This window comes from Psammomys obesus, unplaced genomic scaffold, assembly GCF_907164565.1.
Source record: "Psammomys obesus unplaced genomic scaffold, mPsaObe1.curated_primary_1811, whole genome shotgun sequence".
NCBI lineage: Eukaryota > Metazoa > Chordata > Mammalia > Rodentia > Muridae > Psammomys > Psammomys obesus.
Genome location: NW_026596162.1, coordinates 8,477,296 through 8,497,859, shown reverse-complemented (window position 1 = coordinate 8,497,859; position 20,564 = coordinate 8,477,296). Strand labels below are relative to the sequence as shown.

Below are 20,564 nucleotides of genomic sequence, written 5' to 3'. Positions count from 1 at the left end.
GGAGGTGATAAAATGGTGTGATGTGTGTAGAGCTATGAAGCTGTGTAGATGATTTTTACTCTCTTATTACTGCTTAAGGAGGTGGGGCCTGGAGAAGTCACCTGAGCTGTCCCTATGACCTTGGGCCCAGGTAAAACCAGATCGTCAGGCAGCTGTTCTGTGCTGTCTCTACAGTACCACGCTTCCCCCACAGCCATGGAAAGGCTGCCTTCACGTACTGGTGTATAGTGAGGCATCGTCATCATCCTCCTCCTCCTCGTCCTCCTCTTCCCGTGCGTACAGGCAGGACGAGTCTTCATAGTCAGATTCACGAGGCACATTTTCTTTATTGTCATCACATTCAATCACAACAGTTGGCACTTGTCTGATTTCCGGAAGGCCCATGGGTCCTGCTTTCGTGACACTGTCACTTGAGTGCAAACCAGAGCTGTGGTAAGAAGTGGAACAGGGGACTCGTTGCTCGGAGCTGCTTAAAGAGAAAAGAAAGAGGAAATTTGTCTTAGCCAGCCTGTCCTATTCATGGCTTGGAGCTGCTTTAAAGTTCAGCTGTCCCATTCTCAGAGTCAAAGGATCTCTAGGCAACGAGATCCATTGCTCACCCTATAGCTTGTCCTCTTAGGGCACTACTTCCGTGGTGGAGGCAGAGGCCTGGAGGGAGACATAAAAACCCTAGATGGATGGTGGTGATGGATGCATAACAACTTACAGTCGCTGAATGACACACTTTGAACCCGCTAAGGCGGGGCTTCTCTGCAACCCGCCTACCTCCTAACTGAAGTAAGGATTAACTTGATCTCAAATCAGGGCTAGCAAGCAAGGTTCTAACTTTTGAAACCAATGTAGAGCAATGGCAGGAACTGCTTGAAATGCTTGAGAGTTTGAAATGGCCTGGATGGACATACAGAGGAAGAGGAGGCCTGGGATGAGTGAAGGGCTGAGCCCCGCAATTGGACATCAAGGTGGACATGGCCATGGAGCACCCAGAGGAAGTTCTGTTTCCAAAGATGGTATCGGGGTTCAGCAGGCAGTCACAGGTAACATTAGCCTAGCTCCCTGCCCCACCCTAGTGTCAGTTTTGCAAGAATGATACCCTCAAAGTCAATGCAGATTTAATATATTTTCAATTAAAAAGACTCCTTAAGCATCCACTATTTGATAGTTGGAAAACATACACCATTACAGTTTCCTAATAGTGCCTATGTGGAGATCCCATAGTCACATAGAGTCCTCCATATGAAGTCAAGCACGCCATAACAACATGGCCCACAGAATCAACTGACCAGGACTCAAGTGATCACAGAGATCAGGGAGCCTGTGTGGGTCTGACCTAGGTCCTTTGCATGTATGTTATGGCTGTGTAGCTGAGTGTTCTTGTGGCATTCCTAACAGTGGAATCAGCAGTTTTCTCTGATTCTCTGGCTTGCCTTTGGGACCCTTTTTCTCCTACTGGGTTGCCTCATCCAGCCTTGATGTTGAGAATTTGTGCCTGGTCTTATTATAGCTTGTTATGCTGTATTTGGTTGATATCCTGCTCTTTTCTGGGGGGGAGGTGAAAGGTAAAGGGGAAGTTGTAGGGAGGACAGGGAGGGGAAACTGCACATTGGGAAAAGAAAAAGACAATAAACGTTTTATAATATTAAAAAATAATAATGGGAACAAAAATCCAAAAATACCTTCCTTCCTTTCCTTCCTTCCTTCCTTCCTTCCTTCCTTCCTTCCTTCCTTCCTTCCTTCCTTCCTTCCTTCCTTCCTTTCCTTCCTTCCTTCTTTCCTTCCTTCCTTCCCTCCCTCCCTTCCTTCCCTCCCTTCCTTCCTCCCCTCTTTCCCTGTTCTCTTTCTCTAGTATTGGGGATTGAAGCCAAGGCCTCAAGCTTGCTCCTCAAGTACTCTACCACACATACATAGCCCCAGATTAGATAGAAATTTTATTCCTTTTCAGAGTCATAAACAAATAGAGCTTATATCCTTATTTAAAGATTTCTGTACATAGAAAACTCAAAATTTTATTTTCTTACATAAAAAAAGTATTTGACATTCATAAACAAATGAATTGTGAAGGTAAATTAGATATCAAAGCATTAGACTAAAATAGTTTATCCCAAATGCATCTTACTAGACTGTATGAAAGCACCAGTTTCCTTTGAAGCTTTCAATTATATTTTAAGTTATTGCTGTGTCTAATTTAAACTCAATTAACTTTCTTCCCTTCACTGTTTCCAAAGTGTTGTTTTCCTCGTAGTATTTTCCACATAACTCTTCAATGACACAAATGGGAAATCCACTTAACACCATATGAGCTATGCTGTTCAAGGCAATGAACTGAACTTAAAAATAACAATTACCGAATAGGACAAAATCATGCATTTTCAAAAATGCAATGTTTTATTAGAGATCAGTGGTTTGAGGTGGCCCATTTCCTAGCTAATTATATAGACACGGCAATGGGAACAGCAGGTAGGGCAAACACACGATAGATGGTCTCTAGGTGACAAATACAATGTCTAACTATAAATTGGACTGAGTGGGCACCTTATTTGCTTTGCCCATCCTACAGAGCAAATATAGTGACTAAATCCCAGATGTGCCTTGGTATCGTTCTTGGGTATCATGGAAAGTAGGGGTGTATGGAAGATACACAAAATGTAATTACATGGCTTGTAATTACATTTTGTCCTTTCTATAAATTTAATTTTTTATTTATCACTTTATAGCCTGACCCCAGCCCCCTCCCTCCTCTCCTCCCAGCCCCACCCTTGCTCACGCCTTCCCTCTACCTCCTCTTTCTTCTCAGAGAAGGGGAGGTTCCCAAGTTATTCAGTGTCTTTGAGTCTCAACTTCCTGACATGAAAAAGTGTGTAAATCAAGCCTTTGGGGGTGGGGTGGTAGTGTGCTGGCTGGCCCTGTCAACAATCTACCCTGCACCTCAAGCTGTAATAGGACTAAATACATCCTCTCCCACTGAGGCCTGACAAGGCAGGTCAGCTAGGGGAAAGGGATCCAGAGGCAGGCAACAGAGTCAGAGACAGCCCCTACTTCCCATTGTTAGGAGACCCACATGATGACCAACACATCTGCTACATCTGTGTTTTGTCCCATCTTTGCCTTCTCTTTCTACTTTCATAACTTAATTAGCATGGTTCCTAAAAGGCACAGAGCTCAGAGCAGACATCTGGGAGTTAGGGATGGGACACAGATCACAGGCATTGTTTGGTGTGAAGAAAAGTTAGAAGCTAGAAAACAAGAATGCCTTAAGGCCGGACGCCCCAGTGAGAGTCCAAAGAAGAGAGGGGGAAAAAAAGGAGACAAGAAACTCAACCTTATGGCTGGTGTGGTGGTTTGAATGAGGATGGCCCCCCATAGATCCTATATTTGAATATTTAGTCCCTAGTTGGTGGAGCTGTTTGGAAGGAGAAGGACGTGTGGCCTTGTTGGAGGTGTGTCCCTGGGGGTGGGCTTTGAGGTTTCGAAGGCCTACACCAATCCCAGTTAGCTCTCCCTCTGCCTCCAACTGTGGATAACTGTATAAGCTCCCAGCTGTTGGTCCAGTGCCATGCTCGCTCGTCTGCTTGCCCGCTGCTACACTTCCTGCCATCATGGTCACAGGCTCTAACCCTCTGGAGCTGTAAGAGCCAGTTATAAGTTGCCTTGGTCATGGTGTCTCTACACAGCTATAGAAAAGTGACAAGACAGGCGGTCTGTGATTTTTCTCCTTGAAGAGTATGAGACGGGGAATAGAGCCGGATTCCACAGGAGGGTACCTAGCTGCAGTGATAGGTGTATAGTATTGCAAGATCAGGACCCCCGTAGAGGTGGTTAACAACTGCCCGGAAGGGACATTCTAAACACAGCTGGAGACTGACACCACTCTCTTCCTGAAGTGTCAATCTAGCAGGCACTAGAATGCCTCAGTTTGTAGAATTAGGGGTAGTGTTTTCCAGGAACCTGTATGACTCCAGCAAAATGTCCGAATGTATTGTACTAATCAATATCCAAGCTGGGGCTGGTGGTGAGCAACCATGATCTTAGCACTTGGGAAGCTGAGGCAAGGAGGTTCGGAGCTCCATCCCAGCCTGGGCTATACAGTGAGACCCTGCATCCATAAACTAAGTAACTCCTGAACAGCAAGTATAGACCAGGAAAGGTACTAAGAGGAAGACACCTCTCCGAGAAGATAAGAAGCGAGCGGGAAAGAGGCTGGCGAGGTCATGATGGGACTCCAGCTGAGGGAATCAAGCCTTAGACCTGAGTCTGTGTTTTCCCCCCATTTACTCTCTTCTTGTCATTGGGCAAAGTTAGTCAGTGTCTTTGAGTCTCAACTTCCCGACATGAAAAACTGTGTAAATCATGCCTTTGGGGGTGGGGCGGTAGTGTGCTGGCTGGCCACGTCAACACAGCCTTAAATGAGACCCTCCCTTGTTAGTTTCGGGAATGGTCTTCCAGAAGGCTTTATCAGTGCCAGCCCACCCATGCTGGGGCAAGGTTCTAAAAAGAGCGTATAGCTGCCTTTGCCGTGGGAATTTTGAATGGCTCCCAAGTCCTTGAAAGCAGCAACACAGATGGAAAATCCAGCCAGGACAGTGCGAGCTGCGCTATCCAAGGCCGAGTGCCAACTCCAGGAAGCGCAGCATCTGGCTGTGTGTGGCCTCCCCCATGTGGCAGCAAAGGAGGCCTAGAGGAATGGCTATCTCGGCAGTGCTGGTGTTATATGATTGAGTTGCTCCAGATATTTGCTTTAAGTAAAGATGCCCATTGACAGAGACAAGTAAAACCTATTAGCTTATGCGTCCAGTCGTTCAAACCTGGCGTGGTGCCCCCTACCTGAGACAACAGGGTCTATGCTCTCTATCACCTATGTGTCTATACAAAGCTCACACTGTGCAAACAGTGTTCTTGGCCTAGAACACGCTCCTGGCTCATCCTCACCTCTTCCATTCCCATCTCTCTTTTAGCATTTGTCTCCAACAATACCTTGCCTATGTTGTAAAAATGATAAGCATCTATCTGCTTCCCATCTTCCCCTCTGTTATGGTTTAGATAGATACTGAGCCCCTCCCCCAAGCTCATGTAATAAAAAGCTTACTGTCTGTTTCCAGGGGAGTTCACTGGCGGGGTTTCAGGGGCAGTGACTGGTCCTGCCTTCATCAGGGGACTGGCCAGTGGTAGAGTCACGGTCTGCACAGACTCTAGGGAGGCTGTGGAACTGTGGAAGCTGTGTCTGTGAGGATGAAGTGGGGGTCCTGGGGGAGCGTCTTTGAAGGCTATCTTGCCCCAGTTGCTTCCTGTTTGCCACTCTCTCTGCTTCCAGGCTGCTGTTGTCAACAGTGTCTGCCCCATGCTCACAGCACTGTGATGGCCAGCTTTGCCTCAGGCCACTGCCAAGGCCAGTTAGCACAGTTCCTGCTCTTGCTTCTGTGACCAAAGGAGGAAGAAGCTACTTTGGCCTATCACAGCCAGGAGGGTGTGGCCATATGGGCATGAGGGCACTGTTTATATTTAGAACATATTAAATACATTTTATAGATATGATATATATTTTAGTATTTACATATCTAATCAGACACTAAAACTTTTATAAAGGTTGTCCTAAACTCCTTTTAGGAATCACCAGTGACAAAGACATTATTTACCTTAATGGTGAGCCTTGACAGGCTTTTTCAACATTGGTGTATTTAACATTTTTGAACAAGATAATTCTTTCTATTGGGACTGTCCTGAGCATTGTAGAAGATCTAATATTGCCTCTGGCCTCTTCTTATTAGATCTTTTGGAGTCCCAAGAGGATTAAAAAAAAAAAAAAAGGAACTGTGCTCCCAAAGAATTACTGTGCTCACTTTAGTAGGAATTCTGCCCTGTTCCAAAGCTTGACTGCTTATGCTTTGATTTTCTTGGTGCCCAAGTGTGGTGGTACATGCCTACAAACCCAGCACTGCCTGGGCTCCAGAGAGACAGAAAGACAGCTGGAGACAGACAGAGAGAGAGCTAACACCCACCTACACCTACCCACCCATACACACGTTCATACTCACACAGTCACACCTACACTTACAAACACACTCACATATACACTCATACACATGCTCACACACTCACGCACTCACACACTCACCTATAGAAATAACACACCCCCCTGTACGCCCCCCCCCCATAACACACCACTCATGGATATGTCATCATGACTAGTGTTGGATAACCCGCTGGTGTTTCTGTGGAGGCTGGAGAAGACAGCAATGGCCAGCATCATGTATTACCAGCATCTCCCTCTGACCTTGCAGCAGCCGTGCGGCCAGGAAGCATCTCTCCTCAGTTAACTGAGAAGGAGGAGAGTTGAAGACCGGGAGGTCCAGCTAGTGACTGGCCCATAATCTTCCTTGCTCTGTGTCCTGGCTTCTAGTATCATCCCTCACGCACACACAGTCAATCATGACCTAAGAGATTTACGGACATTTAGAGACGGTGTCAGGTACAAACACCACTACTGATTTCGCCAGCGGAAATGGAGGGTACCGGGAAGGGGCAGTCTACGATACAAGTTAGCTCGTGTATCATATCTGGTGTTGCCCGTCACATACCGAACCTCAGACAGTTTTAGAAATATGGGTCATTGGTCCCTAGAAGGACAGAGAACAGGTGGGGAAAAGAATTCATTTAAATCCTTTACAACTTGTGGAAAAAGGAACTCAAAATACACCCTCTCCTCAGGAAGGCTGAGCACTCTAGCCTATTTAGGGAACAACTCAGCTTCCTGCTGACTGAAGTCCAAGGGAAAACAAATGCTCTAATGGTGCGCTTATCTTAGCAGGCTAATCCTGGGCCACCGAGCAGCGCGCACCCGCTTTCTTAAAACGAAGCTGAAGAACTGTTTTCTTGGGCTTCAGTGGCTATTTCTGTCATTTTCCAGCCTCAGGCTCTGCAATTTGTAGCATAATTTCTCACACGTTTTTGATCTCCGAAAGGAAAAGGGCAGATTGCTCTCTCTCCCCTCTTTTTGTAATTCACTCGGATGAAATTACAGCTCATTCCTGCTGGAACTTAATTTCATTTTCCATGTCATATTTGTGGGTAATAAATTTCCTCTATCCTTTAGGGAAAGATAAATGCCTTCTTGGTCCATTTTAACCACAGATTCATGCCAGGAAGCAACGTCCCTTTATTACATGTTTTTCTTTAGGAATGATGTTACGGTTAACCTCAAAAAGTTTTAGAGCGATTAAGGCTTTAAAACAGTGATTGTGTATGTGTGTGTATGTGTGTGTGGCTTTGTGCAGGTAAATGTATGTGTGTGTTGAGTGTGCAGAGGCCACAACCTTAGCTGCTATTCCTTAAGAGACATCGTTTGCCTTTTGTTTTGAGACAGTGTCTCTCAGTGGCCCGTGGCTCACCAAATAGGCTAGAATGACTTCCCAGCAAGCACCAGGGAATTGCCTGACTCGAATTCCCAGTACTGGGATTATAAGCATGGACTATGCCCTACTTTTTCTCACTTGAATTCATGTCCTCATGCTTGCCAGGCAATCCCTGATTGACCAAGCTATCTCCCCAGCCCAGGACAGTAAATTTTTTTTTTTTTTAACTTCACAACTTGCCCTTGATTCTTTATGTGGGCTGCAGAGATGTCCATTAGCTAATAATTTCCCATTCATGGATGGCGGGTCACAGGGCCTCCCACCCACCAGCCTATTGCCGTGCCATGGAGGAAAAGTGATGTCTGAAGCTCACTTGAAAGGGGACCTTTCTGATGCATGACCCCAACTGCTTGGTGATATTTCCACATTAATGAAGATGAACAGCTAGTCTGTTAATCCTCAGAGACCAGAGAGTGATTTCTTGAAAACACATGACCATTGGATTGGTAGGAAAATGAATATCTGATTATGGCGGCCAGAGGTTGACACTGGGTATCTTCATTTCTTTCTACTTTATTTTCCTTGAGACGAGGTTTCTTACCTAAGCCAGAGCGCTCAGTTCTGTTAGGACTGGCCAGTGAGTTCCAGGGATCTTCCTGCCCCTCCACTTGACCCATCGCTGGAGTTACAGACCTGCGCTGCTGCAGCTAGCTTTTACATGGGTGCTGAGGATCTAAATGGAGAGCCTCACACTTGACTGGCAAGTACTGCAGCAACGGAGCCATCTCGCCAGTCTGTGTAAGTCTGTTTTCCAGATGGGGTGTCACTCTGTAGCACAGGGTGGCCTCTTGCATGAGCCTCCCTGGTGTCAGGATTATAGGCTTTGGCCACCGTGCCCAGCTTCCTCCCTGCATTCTTTATCTGTCTCCTACTTGATTGATAGCTGAGTTTTCCAACATTGTCCAAATAATATTCTCGGTGGATGTGGGACAAAGAAGAGAGGATATAGCCTTGACTTTCCCATTGAGGTAGGAGGACACAATGAAGAGAGTTATGTACACAAGCTTCTCATCAAAATAGGACTCTTTCACGCTTTGCAAACAACTCTACATTTAGTATTTCGTTTGCGAACATCAGGCCTCCTGCTTTTGGCAAACTGTCTTGTCCATCGATTTTCACAAACAAAGGTTCTCAGGCTATTTTCGCTTCTAGGGATACCCCAAAAAGAAATCAAATCATTGTCCTTGTGACCTTGGTTGTTATCGAGAAAACAGATGACAGACCAATAGATTAATTATTACGGAAAGCAGGGATAGGTCACTGAAAGAAAATAGAGCAGGGTGGTAGGAGGAGAATGATGGTGGCAATATTTTATTGCCCAAGGCTAGAGTGTAGAGCTTGGTAATGGTTGGTAAGCTCTCCTCTATCTTTAGCCTGCTCTCTCTCCACACCTACTCACCCACAACCATGTGTTACACGCATCCAAATTATCCAAAAACAGCTGCACCATCCAAGTCTCGAATTCAAACCCACCTGTAAGTGTCCTAATAAACTCCCACTCTGGTGTTCCTCACAGCAAACTGCATTGCAGAAGAATAAGGTGGTTTGTAGGAACATCTGCTAGCCTTGCTTTTCATTATGAAGATGATCACAGCCCACTGTCGTGAATTTGTTGTGTAAATTGTATCTCATACCCAGCATGCTTGTGAAAGAGAAATTTCAGAGTGGGTGGTTAGGGGAAATAATGAGCTTTGTTAGCTTTTTTTTCGGGGGAGGGAGGGGGAGAAGGTAGCCACATGGTTAGTGAGGAAGCTTAAGGCCATGGGGTGAGAGGAGGCAAGTTTATATCCTTACTGTGATGGTGTGTCTTCGTGAAGACAAGATGGTGATTATACCCTTCTGAACACTGCAAGCCTTGTGAATACTTATTCGTGTGTGGGCGTGTACATGCCACTGCAGCTGTGTGGAGGTCAGAGGACAGCTTTCAGGAGTTGGTTCTCTCCTTCCAGTATGTGGGTCCCGGGGATCTTCAGGGCACCAGGCTTGGCAGCAAGTGCCCTTCCCTACCGAGTCGTCTCACTGGCCTATGTCTGCGTCTCTGAGGGAAGATGGCAGAGGATTTCAAACACTGATGGCGTGTTTTCGTGAGACACGTGGAGGACCACCCATCAGCTGGGAGGCTGTTTTTAAGGGTGTTCTTGTGACACCTCCTTAGCACGCTTAGGTAGCAGCATGAAAACATCCTACGTGCTTTTGTTTGTTGCACTCCCTGGAGCTTTTCAGATGATGGGGAGTAGAGAGCTACTTTTCCCTCTGGGAGACTAAGGTCCATGGTGTCTGTTTAAACACTGCATAAGATTTAGAAACTTGGCTGACAGATTCAGGGCCCACAGTCCTACTCCCCGAATCAGCGATACTTATTTCCTTTAGTTCTGTGACCTTGGACAAATACCCTTAACACAGAGTGGGTTTTCCTCTCTGACAATAGGGAGAAAAACAATCACAATTTTACCTACCCCTTAGTGGTATTCTGCAGCACAGACAAGTTCATTTAAATGTGTTAACTTCTATCTTGATCTTCAGTAGCCCACTGAGAACTCACAAAGGCCCCACCTAGGAGGCTAGGGTGGGGTGCTTTATTGCTTATCTGTGGTTTTTACAAGTACTCGGCCAATGGGAAGAGGGCCAATGAACACAGACCATGAACTGTAGAGTCTATTTGATCCTGAAGTAACTACGTGTTAAGTGTCAAAGAGTGCTGACCTGAATGGTTTAAGACAGATATGATGACCTTCACCTGTTCGGTGACTCTTTGGGGTGCTACAGCACTGTGGAGTAAACCATGGACCTGGGCAACATAACGAGAAAGGCTCAAGAGCTAGGGTGGGACCCACGTATTCATGAACAAGTGCTCCGGAAGTAAAGGAGGAGCGCAAGCAGGTCACCAGCTAGAACCCAGTAATAGCGTACATTTAGCTTCCAGAATGCCAGTCGGAGAAACTGCAAATCGGGAGTCTATGCAATAGGATTAGGTTGATTCTTTGTCACTCATGGGCCACTGCAAATTTCTGGGCATCACCCTGAAGTTGCTCTTGAAGAGACTTAAGAGAAGGCCACAGACGATGTGGCTGTGGTCATAGGTGCTGTCTTATTTTAATTTTCTGCCACCTGGCGGTTTGCTCATTGTGCAGCAAGGAGTGGTCTTGCTCATGAGATCGCCTTGCACTGAGGCCATAGCACACCCCTTGGAATAACCATTAAAGCTGGAAAAAACTTTATGTGTGGGCGATACTTAAGGGTAAGTCAAGACATTGAGATCAAAGAACTAACCTGAAATAGGTGGTTGGTAAATCTGGCTTCCAAGAAGCAGGGGCAAACACTGAGTCAGAAGCGAGAGAGAGTTTTAAAGCTCTCTTGTATGGAGAAGGAATATTCCCCCTCTCTCATTTCCATATCGCATGTAATGACACATGCCCTTTGTTGTGCTACAAACAAAACGTGACTTCAAATCGATGCCAATTTATCAGCTAGCCACACTGAGACCTTGGGAGTTTTATTTTGCCAGGGCAACGAGTCATGTCTGCCATTTACCACAGGGCCTTCTGATTTGAGGGTCAAACATTACAAATTTAAGCTGGTGCAGTTAATATGCCATTCTGGTAAGGCTGAGAGAAATGGTGGGACCTCGGAGTTCAGGACCAAGTATTATTCTTTAGAATTTCCTGTGACCTTGAGGCAACACGAAGAAAAGCAATGAATACCATAAAATGGATCTGCCCTAGGGTGATAAGTTGAGCTGGGCTCTTTGAAAGCTTCAAACATAATGATGGCATAGAATTTTAGAGATTAAAGGGATTTTTTTTAGAGATTAAAGGGGTATGTTGAAGATTTCAATTTCTTGTGTCCAATTTAAACATGTTTTCTTTTTTTCTTGTTCTCAACAACTAACAATTTCATTCCTAGCTCACATGCAAAAAGAAAAAGGGATTGTATAAACAAATGATAAATTATATTTCTGTATTAATAATATTTTAGACAAGACACTGTATCTATTGAGACAGGTGTCCATGTAGCTCAGGCTATCCTGGAACTTGCCGTCAAGCTGAGGATGACCTTGATCTGACACTCTTGGTTCCATTTCTGAGGGCTGTGAATGAAAACTGTTCCCAGTTCCAGGTAGCACTGGGGATAGAACCCAGGTCTTTATGCTCGACAAGCACTCTAGCCTAGGCCCTGTTTGATTTCTGTATGTCCGTTGTGATGACTGGCGTTTAGTGTTTAATAGATGTTGTCAGGAATTATAGACGACTACGGGACCCTCCTGGGGAAGGTTGATCATATTCACTCTGGACTGCGTGTGTTAAAACTGAAGCTTCCTTCATATCTCAGCTGAGGTGGAGCTATTCTATTTATAATAATGTTCATGTCAGAGTTTATACAGAGTAGAGTTTCAGATCGGGACAGGCCAGTCTGCATGACCTGTTTGCTTTTTCCCCATGCAGGCACACTATTAAACCCATTGGGAATGTTGTTGCTGGAAGGATAGTTTGTCCCTTTCCTAGCATCACTCCTTCACTCTGGTTTTCTATGATCAGTCTTCTAAAAACTTGGAGAGTAACTGCCAGCGTCTCTCCTTTTCATATGAAAAATCTCAGTCCCCCACTTGGAGAGGGCACAGCAATACCCTCTCCTCTGAAATGACTAGAATGTTCTTATTCTGCATCATCTGGCCAGCCTCTTTTCTTTAACTGTCAGAGAACATGGACCCTGGGTAACCCTTCCCCCCCAAACAGCCAATTGTCCTGTTGTAAATGCTGCTCCCACCCTGTGCCCTTTGCAGATGGGCTCACTCAGTCCAACCTCCCAGGGACTCAAGGTTCTGCTGACAGGAGCTATCTCTCCCTTGTCTCCATTGTTCACTCCCCAGCACCAGACACAAAGGCTGCTCCACAGCAGCTACTCAGCAAAGATTTGTGGATGGATCTTCCCGTGATTAGAAGGCATCCCCCCAAATCCATCCATCAGAAACCTAAGCCCCAGCACAATCCTGTTGAGATGCGGTCAGGTCATGAGGACCCTGATTTCATGAGAAAATTGACATTGTCTGGGTGGCGAGGTCCTTATCGTAAGAATAAATTCGTTATAAAAGCAGATGTCACCCCGTTTTCTCACCCTTGACTGCTCTCAACCCTTCACTGTCTACCTGGAGATGACACAGAGGAGGCCCCAGCTGGATGATCTTGGGCTTTGTCTTTGTTGTTTGGGCCACCCAGGCTGTGTTGCTCTAGGGGTAGCCCAGGGGGCCACACTCTCTCTTGGAGCACTGTGCTGGGGATGGGGGCGGGGAAGGGGCAGCTGCTAGGGTAGGGGAGGACAATAGAGGAGAGCGGAACATCAGAAGCAGGGAGCAGAGCTGCAGAAGCAGGACTTGTGCACACTGCAGAGTGGGCGGGATTTGCCGACAGTCGGGTGTGGGGCTTCCTGTGGGTGACCCTAGGCTTCCACGTGAGCAGCTGTAGGTATGGGCCTGCCTTTAATCAAGGAGGAAAAGGCTTCTTTAAAAGCGTAGCCCCGGGAGGATTTTTCTAGAATCCCTTCATATCCCACTTCATTTTGCCCACAGGAAATGAGAGCACGGAATGGATTGACCTCAGAAAGAGTGAGTGGCTGGCTGGAATCAAAAAGTCCAAGCTCTAGAACTGATGCCAATTAGACTGCAGAGCTTACTGTAGAAACTCAAAAATGAAAACCCTGCATAATATTTAAAATGGTAAAATAGCACTTTTCAAAAAGATGCCAATCACCTATGGAGAGAAATAAGGATCATGTAATTTAAAGAAACTGGAACACGAACACACACACACACACACACACACACACACACACACACACACGCTGAGGCCCCAATAAAATCAGATCAAATCCATTTGCAATGTGCCTTTTAGAGGCACTGAAGCAAAGTTTTATGTGCCAGATAATTTTGCTTAATGCTCACTGCCATTTACTGGACATTTATGGTATGTTGTTCAATGAATGGATTAGGACTGATTAAATCATTTGATATTCACAGAGAGCCCTAACGAGGCTGGTCTGTTAGTATTATCCTTGTTTTACAGATTTACAACACGCTTCAGGTCACGCTGCAGCAGCGTGTCTGAGATCCAAATCCTGATGCTGGGTTACACTCACTTGACCATGAGGCGGGATAAACAGGAAACCTCTGTGACTGTGGCTAACTACAGACCCTGGAGGCTTCTTGTTCCTGTTCTCTGTGTCCCTCCATGAAGCCTGGTGAACCCACACTGTAAATAAACTGTACAGCAGGGTCAGATGGGTACAAATCTGAAAAGATCTAAGGTCATCTCAGAGGAACCTGCGCAAGATGTCAAGAGGGTCAGTGAAGCCCTTAGGTAGAGAACACCATAGCTATCTCGAAAGACTTAAGAGTGTTTCCTAGGAAAGGAAGATCAGAATCAAGGCTAAGGAGGCCGAGTTTTAACAGGGAGATCAGAATCAAGGCTAAGGAGACTGAGTTTTAACAGGGAGAGCGTCATAACTTACTCAGACCATCCCCAGAGTGAGAACATTGCCTCCGAACTCATCAAGGTTCCCCGAGCAGGTTAGAGGACAAACAGGAATTCGATACGGAGAGGGGTTAGCTACCTACAGTTGCCTTCAAGTTCCCTTCACAGGCAAGACAGATGTTTAGATAAAAGTATGTGTCCAAATCCAGTGCTGTCTAATTTCTCCATTGATTCCACGTGTTACCTCTTCAGGATCAGATAATTCTGGAATGATACTCTACAGGGGACTTCCTCCTAGGTCTCAGGGGACAGTGATGGCCCTCACATGAAGGCCAAAGCCCTTCACAAGGACAATGCTGTCGTGTTCTGTAATATTTCTTCCCCTTGCAGCGTTGTTTGGGGTCCCTAGAAACTGTCAGGTGGATAGGGAAATAACTCCTTTTCTATGAGGCCTGGGCAGGTGAAGGCTGATACCATTTTGGAGGGTTCAGGTAGTGAAAGGGTGAGGACCACTGCCTCAGACAACAGTTCTCTTGTTACAGAACAAAGTGGCCCATGACCTGGATGTGGTTTCAGATCCGTCTCCAGCTCCCAGGAGAAACTAAATACTTAGACAAATCTTCCCAACTTATATTTATTTGGGAAGAGGATTTTTCTCTCTCAGGATGAGTGGTCTTGTGTTGGTTCTCTTTGTCCTCCTGCTGTGTGAGGTGAGCCTATGCCGGGGCCTGGGTGACAGTTGAAGAGGCACAAGGAAGTAACAGGGCCCAGGGTGGTACAAAGTGTGTCAGCAGTCTTGATTCAGCTGCCAACACCACTCTGTGGCCCCTCTCCTCTATCTCACCATCTCTGTCCTGGTTTGTTCTTTGATTCATTTTATTTCAGAGCTCAGTCCAGCAAAGGACCTACAGAGGAGTCATCATCACTCTAAACTTGACTCAAACATTCCACAAATACCCACATACACTGTGAAAGGTCATGTTTGAAGTGAAAGTATGTTTAGTGATGTCCTAATATGCTATCTCTGATGTCTTTGTTTCCATAATAAAAATTTACCTGAGACATAAAAACTCAAAATCTATTGATTGGTATGTACCTTAAGGAAATAGATAGATAGATAGATAGATAGATAGATAGATAGATAGATAGATAGATAGAGACAGAGACACTGAGAGACAGAGAGAGTGAGTTAGGGGTAGGGGTTTGGCTAGAACGACACAGGACTGAAGGGTAGCCTCCCCAACTTCCTGTATAGGGCAGTGCTTTTCAAACCTGCGCGTAGAAATAACTTCTTTTGAGAGTCACTCTTAATGTGCATGAGTGTCTGTCCACGTGTATGTGTAGCATGTGCATGCCTGGTGCTATGGAGGCCAGAGAGAGCACTGGATCCGCTGGAACTGGAGTTACAAACGCTTGTGGGCAGTCATGTGGGTGCTGTGAAGCAAACCAGGGCCCCCTGCACGAGCAGCCCGTGCTCTTACCCACTGAGCTATCACGCCAGCTCCCAAAGTAAAGATTCTTACTTTTTAATTTAATTTTCAGTCGGTCACAAATGGATCCTTGCATAAAATGCAATGTCTTTTTTTTTTTTTTAATGAAGCCTTTTAAGACTCAACAGGCAAACAGATCCTGTCTTATTGCTATAAACGTATTGAAAAGCGTGCCCTCAGTTTCTGCAGTGTGGGTGCAGACAGGTAATGAGACGTTTGTGAGGCGTCTGCTGGGGAACTTCCTCGACCTTCCCTAGTTCCTTTCCTCAGTTTCCCTAGGTGGCGTGAGCGTGAATACAACAGGGCTGAACATGGTGGCGGTGTGACTGCGGCATGTCTCAATGTGTCCCTTAAAGCTAATGTTGCCCCTCATCAACAATACTGGTAGCTGGACCCAATGGCAAGGGCCAGGTTAAAGTGTGTGCTTTTCTTTGGCAACCACGGCGACTACTGACGGAAGGCAATCAAGTCAGGACTGTTATCGGCAACAGCTTCCCTGGGAGGTAGCCGTTTCCCCACATAACATCACCTGGCTGGGAGGCAGAAGGTAAGTGTGTGTTTAGCTCTCTACTGTGGCAGTCCACGGAGCCTCCCAGACCACAGTTTTCCTGTCTGTACGTCTCATTAGACGTCTGCTCTTGTCAATATCAGCTCAGATGGAAACACTTTCTCCCTGTCCTTAGTGAGCTCAGGTTCAAGCAATGTGCCTTGGGGTCACATTCCCTAGGCAGGAGGTAGGGTGGCAGTGGTCCTGGCATACCACTGTCAGAAGGCGCCCCCTTAGTGGAGGCCAGATTGTAGATTGGGTGGGGGAGAGCATTCTTTGTGGCTTCCCAGAAATGTGTGCGGGAGCCGTTTCTGAAAGATGGGGGTCACACCAGCGGCTCGCATAGATATCACTGCACCTCAGTGCTCTTGTTTCTCTTCGGCAGGAAGGGGGCCAAATCTTTCCACTCTTCTAATGTGCCTGCCCTTGCCATCCCCTGCTGCCAGCTCTCATCTCTTCCTGTTCGTCACAGAACATGCACACAACGTTAAAAGTAAGCCATATAATATGGAATACAAAATTATTCTCTCTCCATTTCCCTACACCGGGGCAGGAAGATGATGAATAAGGATCACAGGCACACATTATTCCTCAAAATGACAATGTTTAGGGGAACAATATGGTCTAGTATGGATGTTACTCCTTTGTGTGTGTGATTATGTGACTGTGTGTGTGTGTGTGTGTGTGTGTGTGTGTGTGTGAGCAGGTGTCGTTCCTCAGGCACCTGCCATCTTATCTTTTGAGACACGTTGTCACTGACTTGGAACTTGCAGAGTAAGTTAGGCTGGCTGGCTAATGAGTCACAGGGATCTGCTGGTCTCTGCTTTCTCGTTGCTGGGACTGTGAGCATGTCCCGTCACGCCTGGCTCTTTTACATGGGCTCTGGGGCTTGAACTTGGGTCCTCACGCTTGCAAGGCTATTCCTTACTCACTCTCCACTTTTTTTTTTTTTAAAGTAAATGTGATTACTCGTTAGTTTGACAGTGGAAACATACTCTTTCCCCCACACATCCCTCAATACTCGGAGATTTGATCACGACTTTACTCTCAAGCCTTTTGTGTTCCTCGAGGGGAGAGGAATAAGGTGGCACACTCTTCTACCCCCAGCCTGTCCCCCCTCTCCGGCAATTCCCTCCCCCTCGTTCCCTCTCCAGCCTCTGCATGGTCATAGCAAGGGTCTTGTTCAGCTCGTCAATCATCCTGCAGCCTGAGGGGTGCATGGGCAAGGTGCCAGTGGAGGACGGGAGGTGCTGGCCGTGGCCGCCGTACTGCAGCTGATGCTGCACCTGGGATGGCAGGACGGTGTGGTGGTGCTGGGCCACGGCCTGCTGGCTGCTCTTCTGGGCCGCGTAGGATGCCAGGGAGAGCTCTGGGCCCCCTACGGGCATACAGATCAGGACTTTCTTTGGAGGTAGCGGAGGCGACAGTTTCACTGGCAGACAAGGCAATTTCACGGGGGCGCCAGGATCTGTGGCAGAAGGAGGGCGAGAAGCAGGGGTGAGTCGGGGAGCATTAGACAAAACTCAGAATGTCACGTGTGTACACTTTGGGGCCACAGCCTTGGAGACAGGCCTTCGGGATAGCTACAGCGCATCAACTGAAGGCCTCAGCACAGCATGAACACTATCCAGCAAACATTTAGTAACTCGTTTCTTGACCAGGGTACTCTGGATCTGTGATGGGATGAGCGATGGGTCTCAGGACCAAAGTTTACTTGAAAATGCTGTCATTAAACTCATTACTCTGTATGCTAGTTTTTTTTTTTTTTTAAACTAATTAAAAAACAAAACAACAGTAACCCCTGCTCGCCCAAGGTCTGGGAACCCATTGGCTCCATGGTAGCACCCAAAACTTAATATATTCTGGAGTAGAGCCAAGCCCTTGGTTCTGTGACAGCGTCATCCAAGCTACCTAAACACAGTCCACAGTATGAGGGGCATGGTCAGACCAGCTCTCCGAGAGCATTCTGGGAGAGGTCTTGTAGTTCTCCTACCCAGCATTCCCTGAACTCATCTGGCCCTGGAGAGGAGGTGGGGCTGAGCGTGTCTAGGTTACAAGCTTGTCTAGAAGAGTCCTGCTCAGGAAGGTGTGCCACGGAGGAGTGCAGTGTCTGCTCCTCACACTCAGGGTCCCTTGTTAGGAAGCAGAGCCTTCACGGCTCTGACCACTGATCTTTGGAATGTTGGCGTTCTCTCCGCCTGTCTGTTTCTGTCCCTCTGCCTAGCTCACCCTAGAGCACAGACAGGACTGGGCGGCTCCTCAGTTCAGATTTCAGCCAAGGCCTCCACAGGCTGCCTGCTGCTTGGTTCATTCACACTATGTGGGTAGTCCGTTCTGCCCCCTGTGGTGGGAGAGAATGCTTCCTAGGACAGCCAGAAAGCCTCTGGGCAAAGCTACTTCTGTGACCCTCCAATATTCGCCCCAACATGGATATCACACAAGCTTGGGTCCCCACCCACAGCATGGCTGCCACATGGCTTTTGGGCTCACTCGTGATGTCTTCCTCGGCCTTCTCTGGGTTCTTTTCCCCCAGCACATTGTCTGCTGAGGATCCTAAATTAAGTGCTATGGCAGCCCTCCTCTCCTTGGAACCCCGTGGTGTGTCCTCTGCACACCCCTCCCTTCCAACTGCCGATATCCTTGGCTCCCTGAGGGTTTCCATACCCTGGACCTTGGTATATTTTGTGGTTTGGAATATTCTGTTATATCTTTTTGGCCAGTTCCTACTTTCTCTTCCAGATCTAGCTTACAAAAACCTCTCTCAAACTTACTTTACTCATTATATCTTCCCAGCTACACAGAGAATACACATTGAGTTGGCATTAACAACAGCAGCAGCAATCAGGGAGACAGACATTTGAATCAAGCTCACATCAAGCCGCTCTTATCCAAAATGCTTAGAACGGTTAGTGTTTCATACTCTAGATGGTTCTAAAGTTTTAGAACATGAACACACACACACACACACACACACACACACGTATTGGGGATAGAGCTCAAGTACAAACATGAAATCCATTTGTGTTTACATATACCTTTATATACATAGCAGGAAAAGACTTCTATAAAATTTTATGAAGATTTATTTTAAGATTATGAGTGTAGGAGGCTGGAGAGATGGCTCAGAGGTTAAGAACACTGGCTGTTCTTCCAAAGGTCCTGAGTTCAATTCCCAGCAACCACATGGTGGCTCATAACCCTCTATGGTGAGATCTGGTGCCCTCTTCTGGTGCACAGGCACACATTCGGGCAGAATACTGTATAAATAATAAATGAATCTTTAAAAAATATTATGAGTGTTATCTGTGTGTGGCTGTATACCTGTGTACATAGGGGCCCTCGGAGGCCAGAGGCATTGGAACCCCCTGGAGTTGGTGTTACAGGTGTGCTCTTTTAACTGATGAGCTCTCCAGCCCAATTCAGAGTTCATGAAGCGAGGATGCTACACAAATGAGCCATCGGAAAGGATCATTCATGGCCTCATCTGTACCTATAATGTTGGATTTTCAAACATCAGACCCTGGAGGTTTAGATGAAGAATATGCCAGCTACACCATGCTTACCAACCACAAGCCAGATACCACTGTTCTAAGTGATTTTCATGCAACGACCAACACAACCACCACTTCCTGTTTACGTAATCGTCTCCTTGCCCAGAGAACAGCAAACAGCTTTAACGTATGGCGTCCTTGCCATCTTCTTTAGTGTCCTGCTTGTATGACAAAATGGGCAAAGCACAGTTCCCCATGTATTTTTGTTGTTAGTTAAGATTATCAACACCTTTTATAAAGTTAAAAATCTATTGCATTTATTATTGTTGTTATTATTTTTATTGTGTGTGTGCACATTTGTGTGTATGTGTGTGTGTGTGTGTGTGTGTGATGTGGGGGGGGGAGGTATGTCTACCACAGCAGAGCTGTGGAAGTCAAAGGACAACTCCGCAGAGTCATTTCTGTCCTTCAACTTTCCTGCAGGTTCTGGGGATCAAACTTGGGTCTTCAAGCTTGCATGGCTGACTGGCAAGTACCTTTACCCACTGAGCCATTTTGCCAGCCCTGAAACCTTTAAGTTGACTTGAGTATTTCCCAAGTATTATAGACTAGTGCATAAAGTAGTATTTGTCTAAGGTATGAAAAAACAGAGTTTCTAAACAAGGGGAATTGTGTTTGGTCAGGGAAGAGAAGTGGTAGCAAATGGCCGAACGCTTCTGCTTCCTGCAGCTTCACCTTCCGAGATGTGATGGACCTGCAGGGAGCTCACTCTCAGGACGGGAGAACAAATGCTCCCTTGTTTTCATACATTCAAGCCTTTTTCAAGGTATAGTGAAATAAGAAACAAGACCCCCAAAATGAAGTTCAACTAATTTACATTCGAATGTTGAAAAAAGTTAATTTTTAAGAATGTTTTTCTTAAAGATACTAGCTTCTCAAAGCTGTGCTTCTTTGGCCTCGCCGGGAGGCTTGGGAGAGCCTTGCTGCTTCGCCTCCCCTTCAGAACTCAGGCACTGAGGGTCTCCCTGCAGACAAGTGCCCAGAGATCACTCTGTCAATGGCGGCAGCCCTTCCCAAGAGTGTTACAACCAAACTTCTTGAGCTAAAACAAACAAACAAAAATGTTAAGATGAATGACACAACCAAAGCTACGGCAGTTTTAGCAAACT

At 46.4% G+C, this 20,564-nt stretch overlaps 1 protein-coding gene across 1 annotated transcript in view; it reads right to left on the bottom strand.

The window, feature by feature from the left end:
- Phactr1 (phosphatase and actin regulator 1) overlaps positions 1-20,564 on the bottom strand; it is a 442,461-nt gene that overhangs the window by 45,557 nt on the left and 376,340 nt on the right. The window contains exons 9-10 of the mRNA XM_055595105.1: positions 17,053-17,372; positions 219-468 (exon numbers count right to left, since the gene is read on the bottom strand). Of these exons, the coding sequence (XP_055451080.1) occupies positions 219-468; positions 17,053-17,372 (570 nt within the window). The remainder of the gene's footprint in view (positions 1-218; positions 469-17,052; positions 17,373-20,564) is intronic.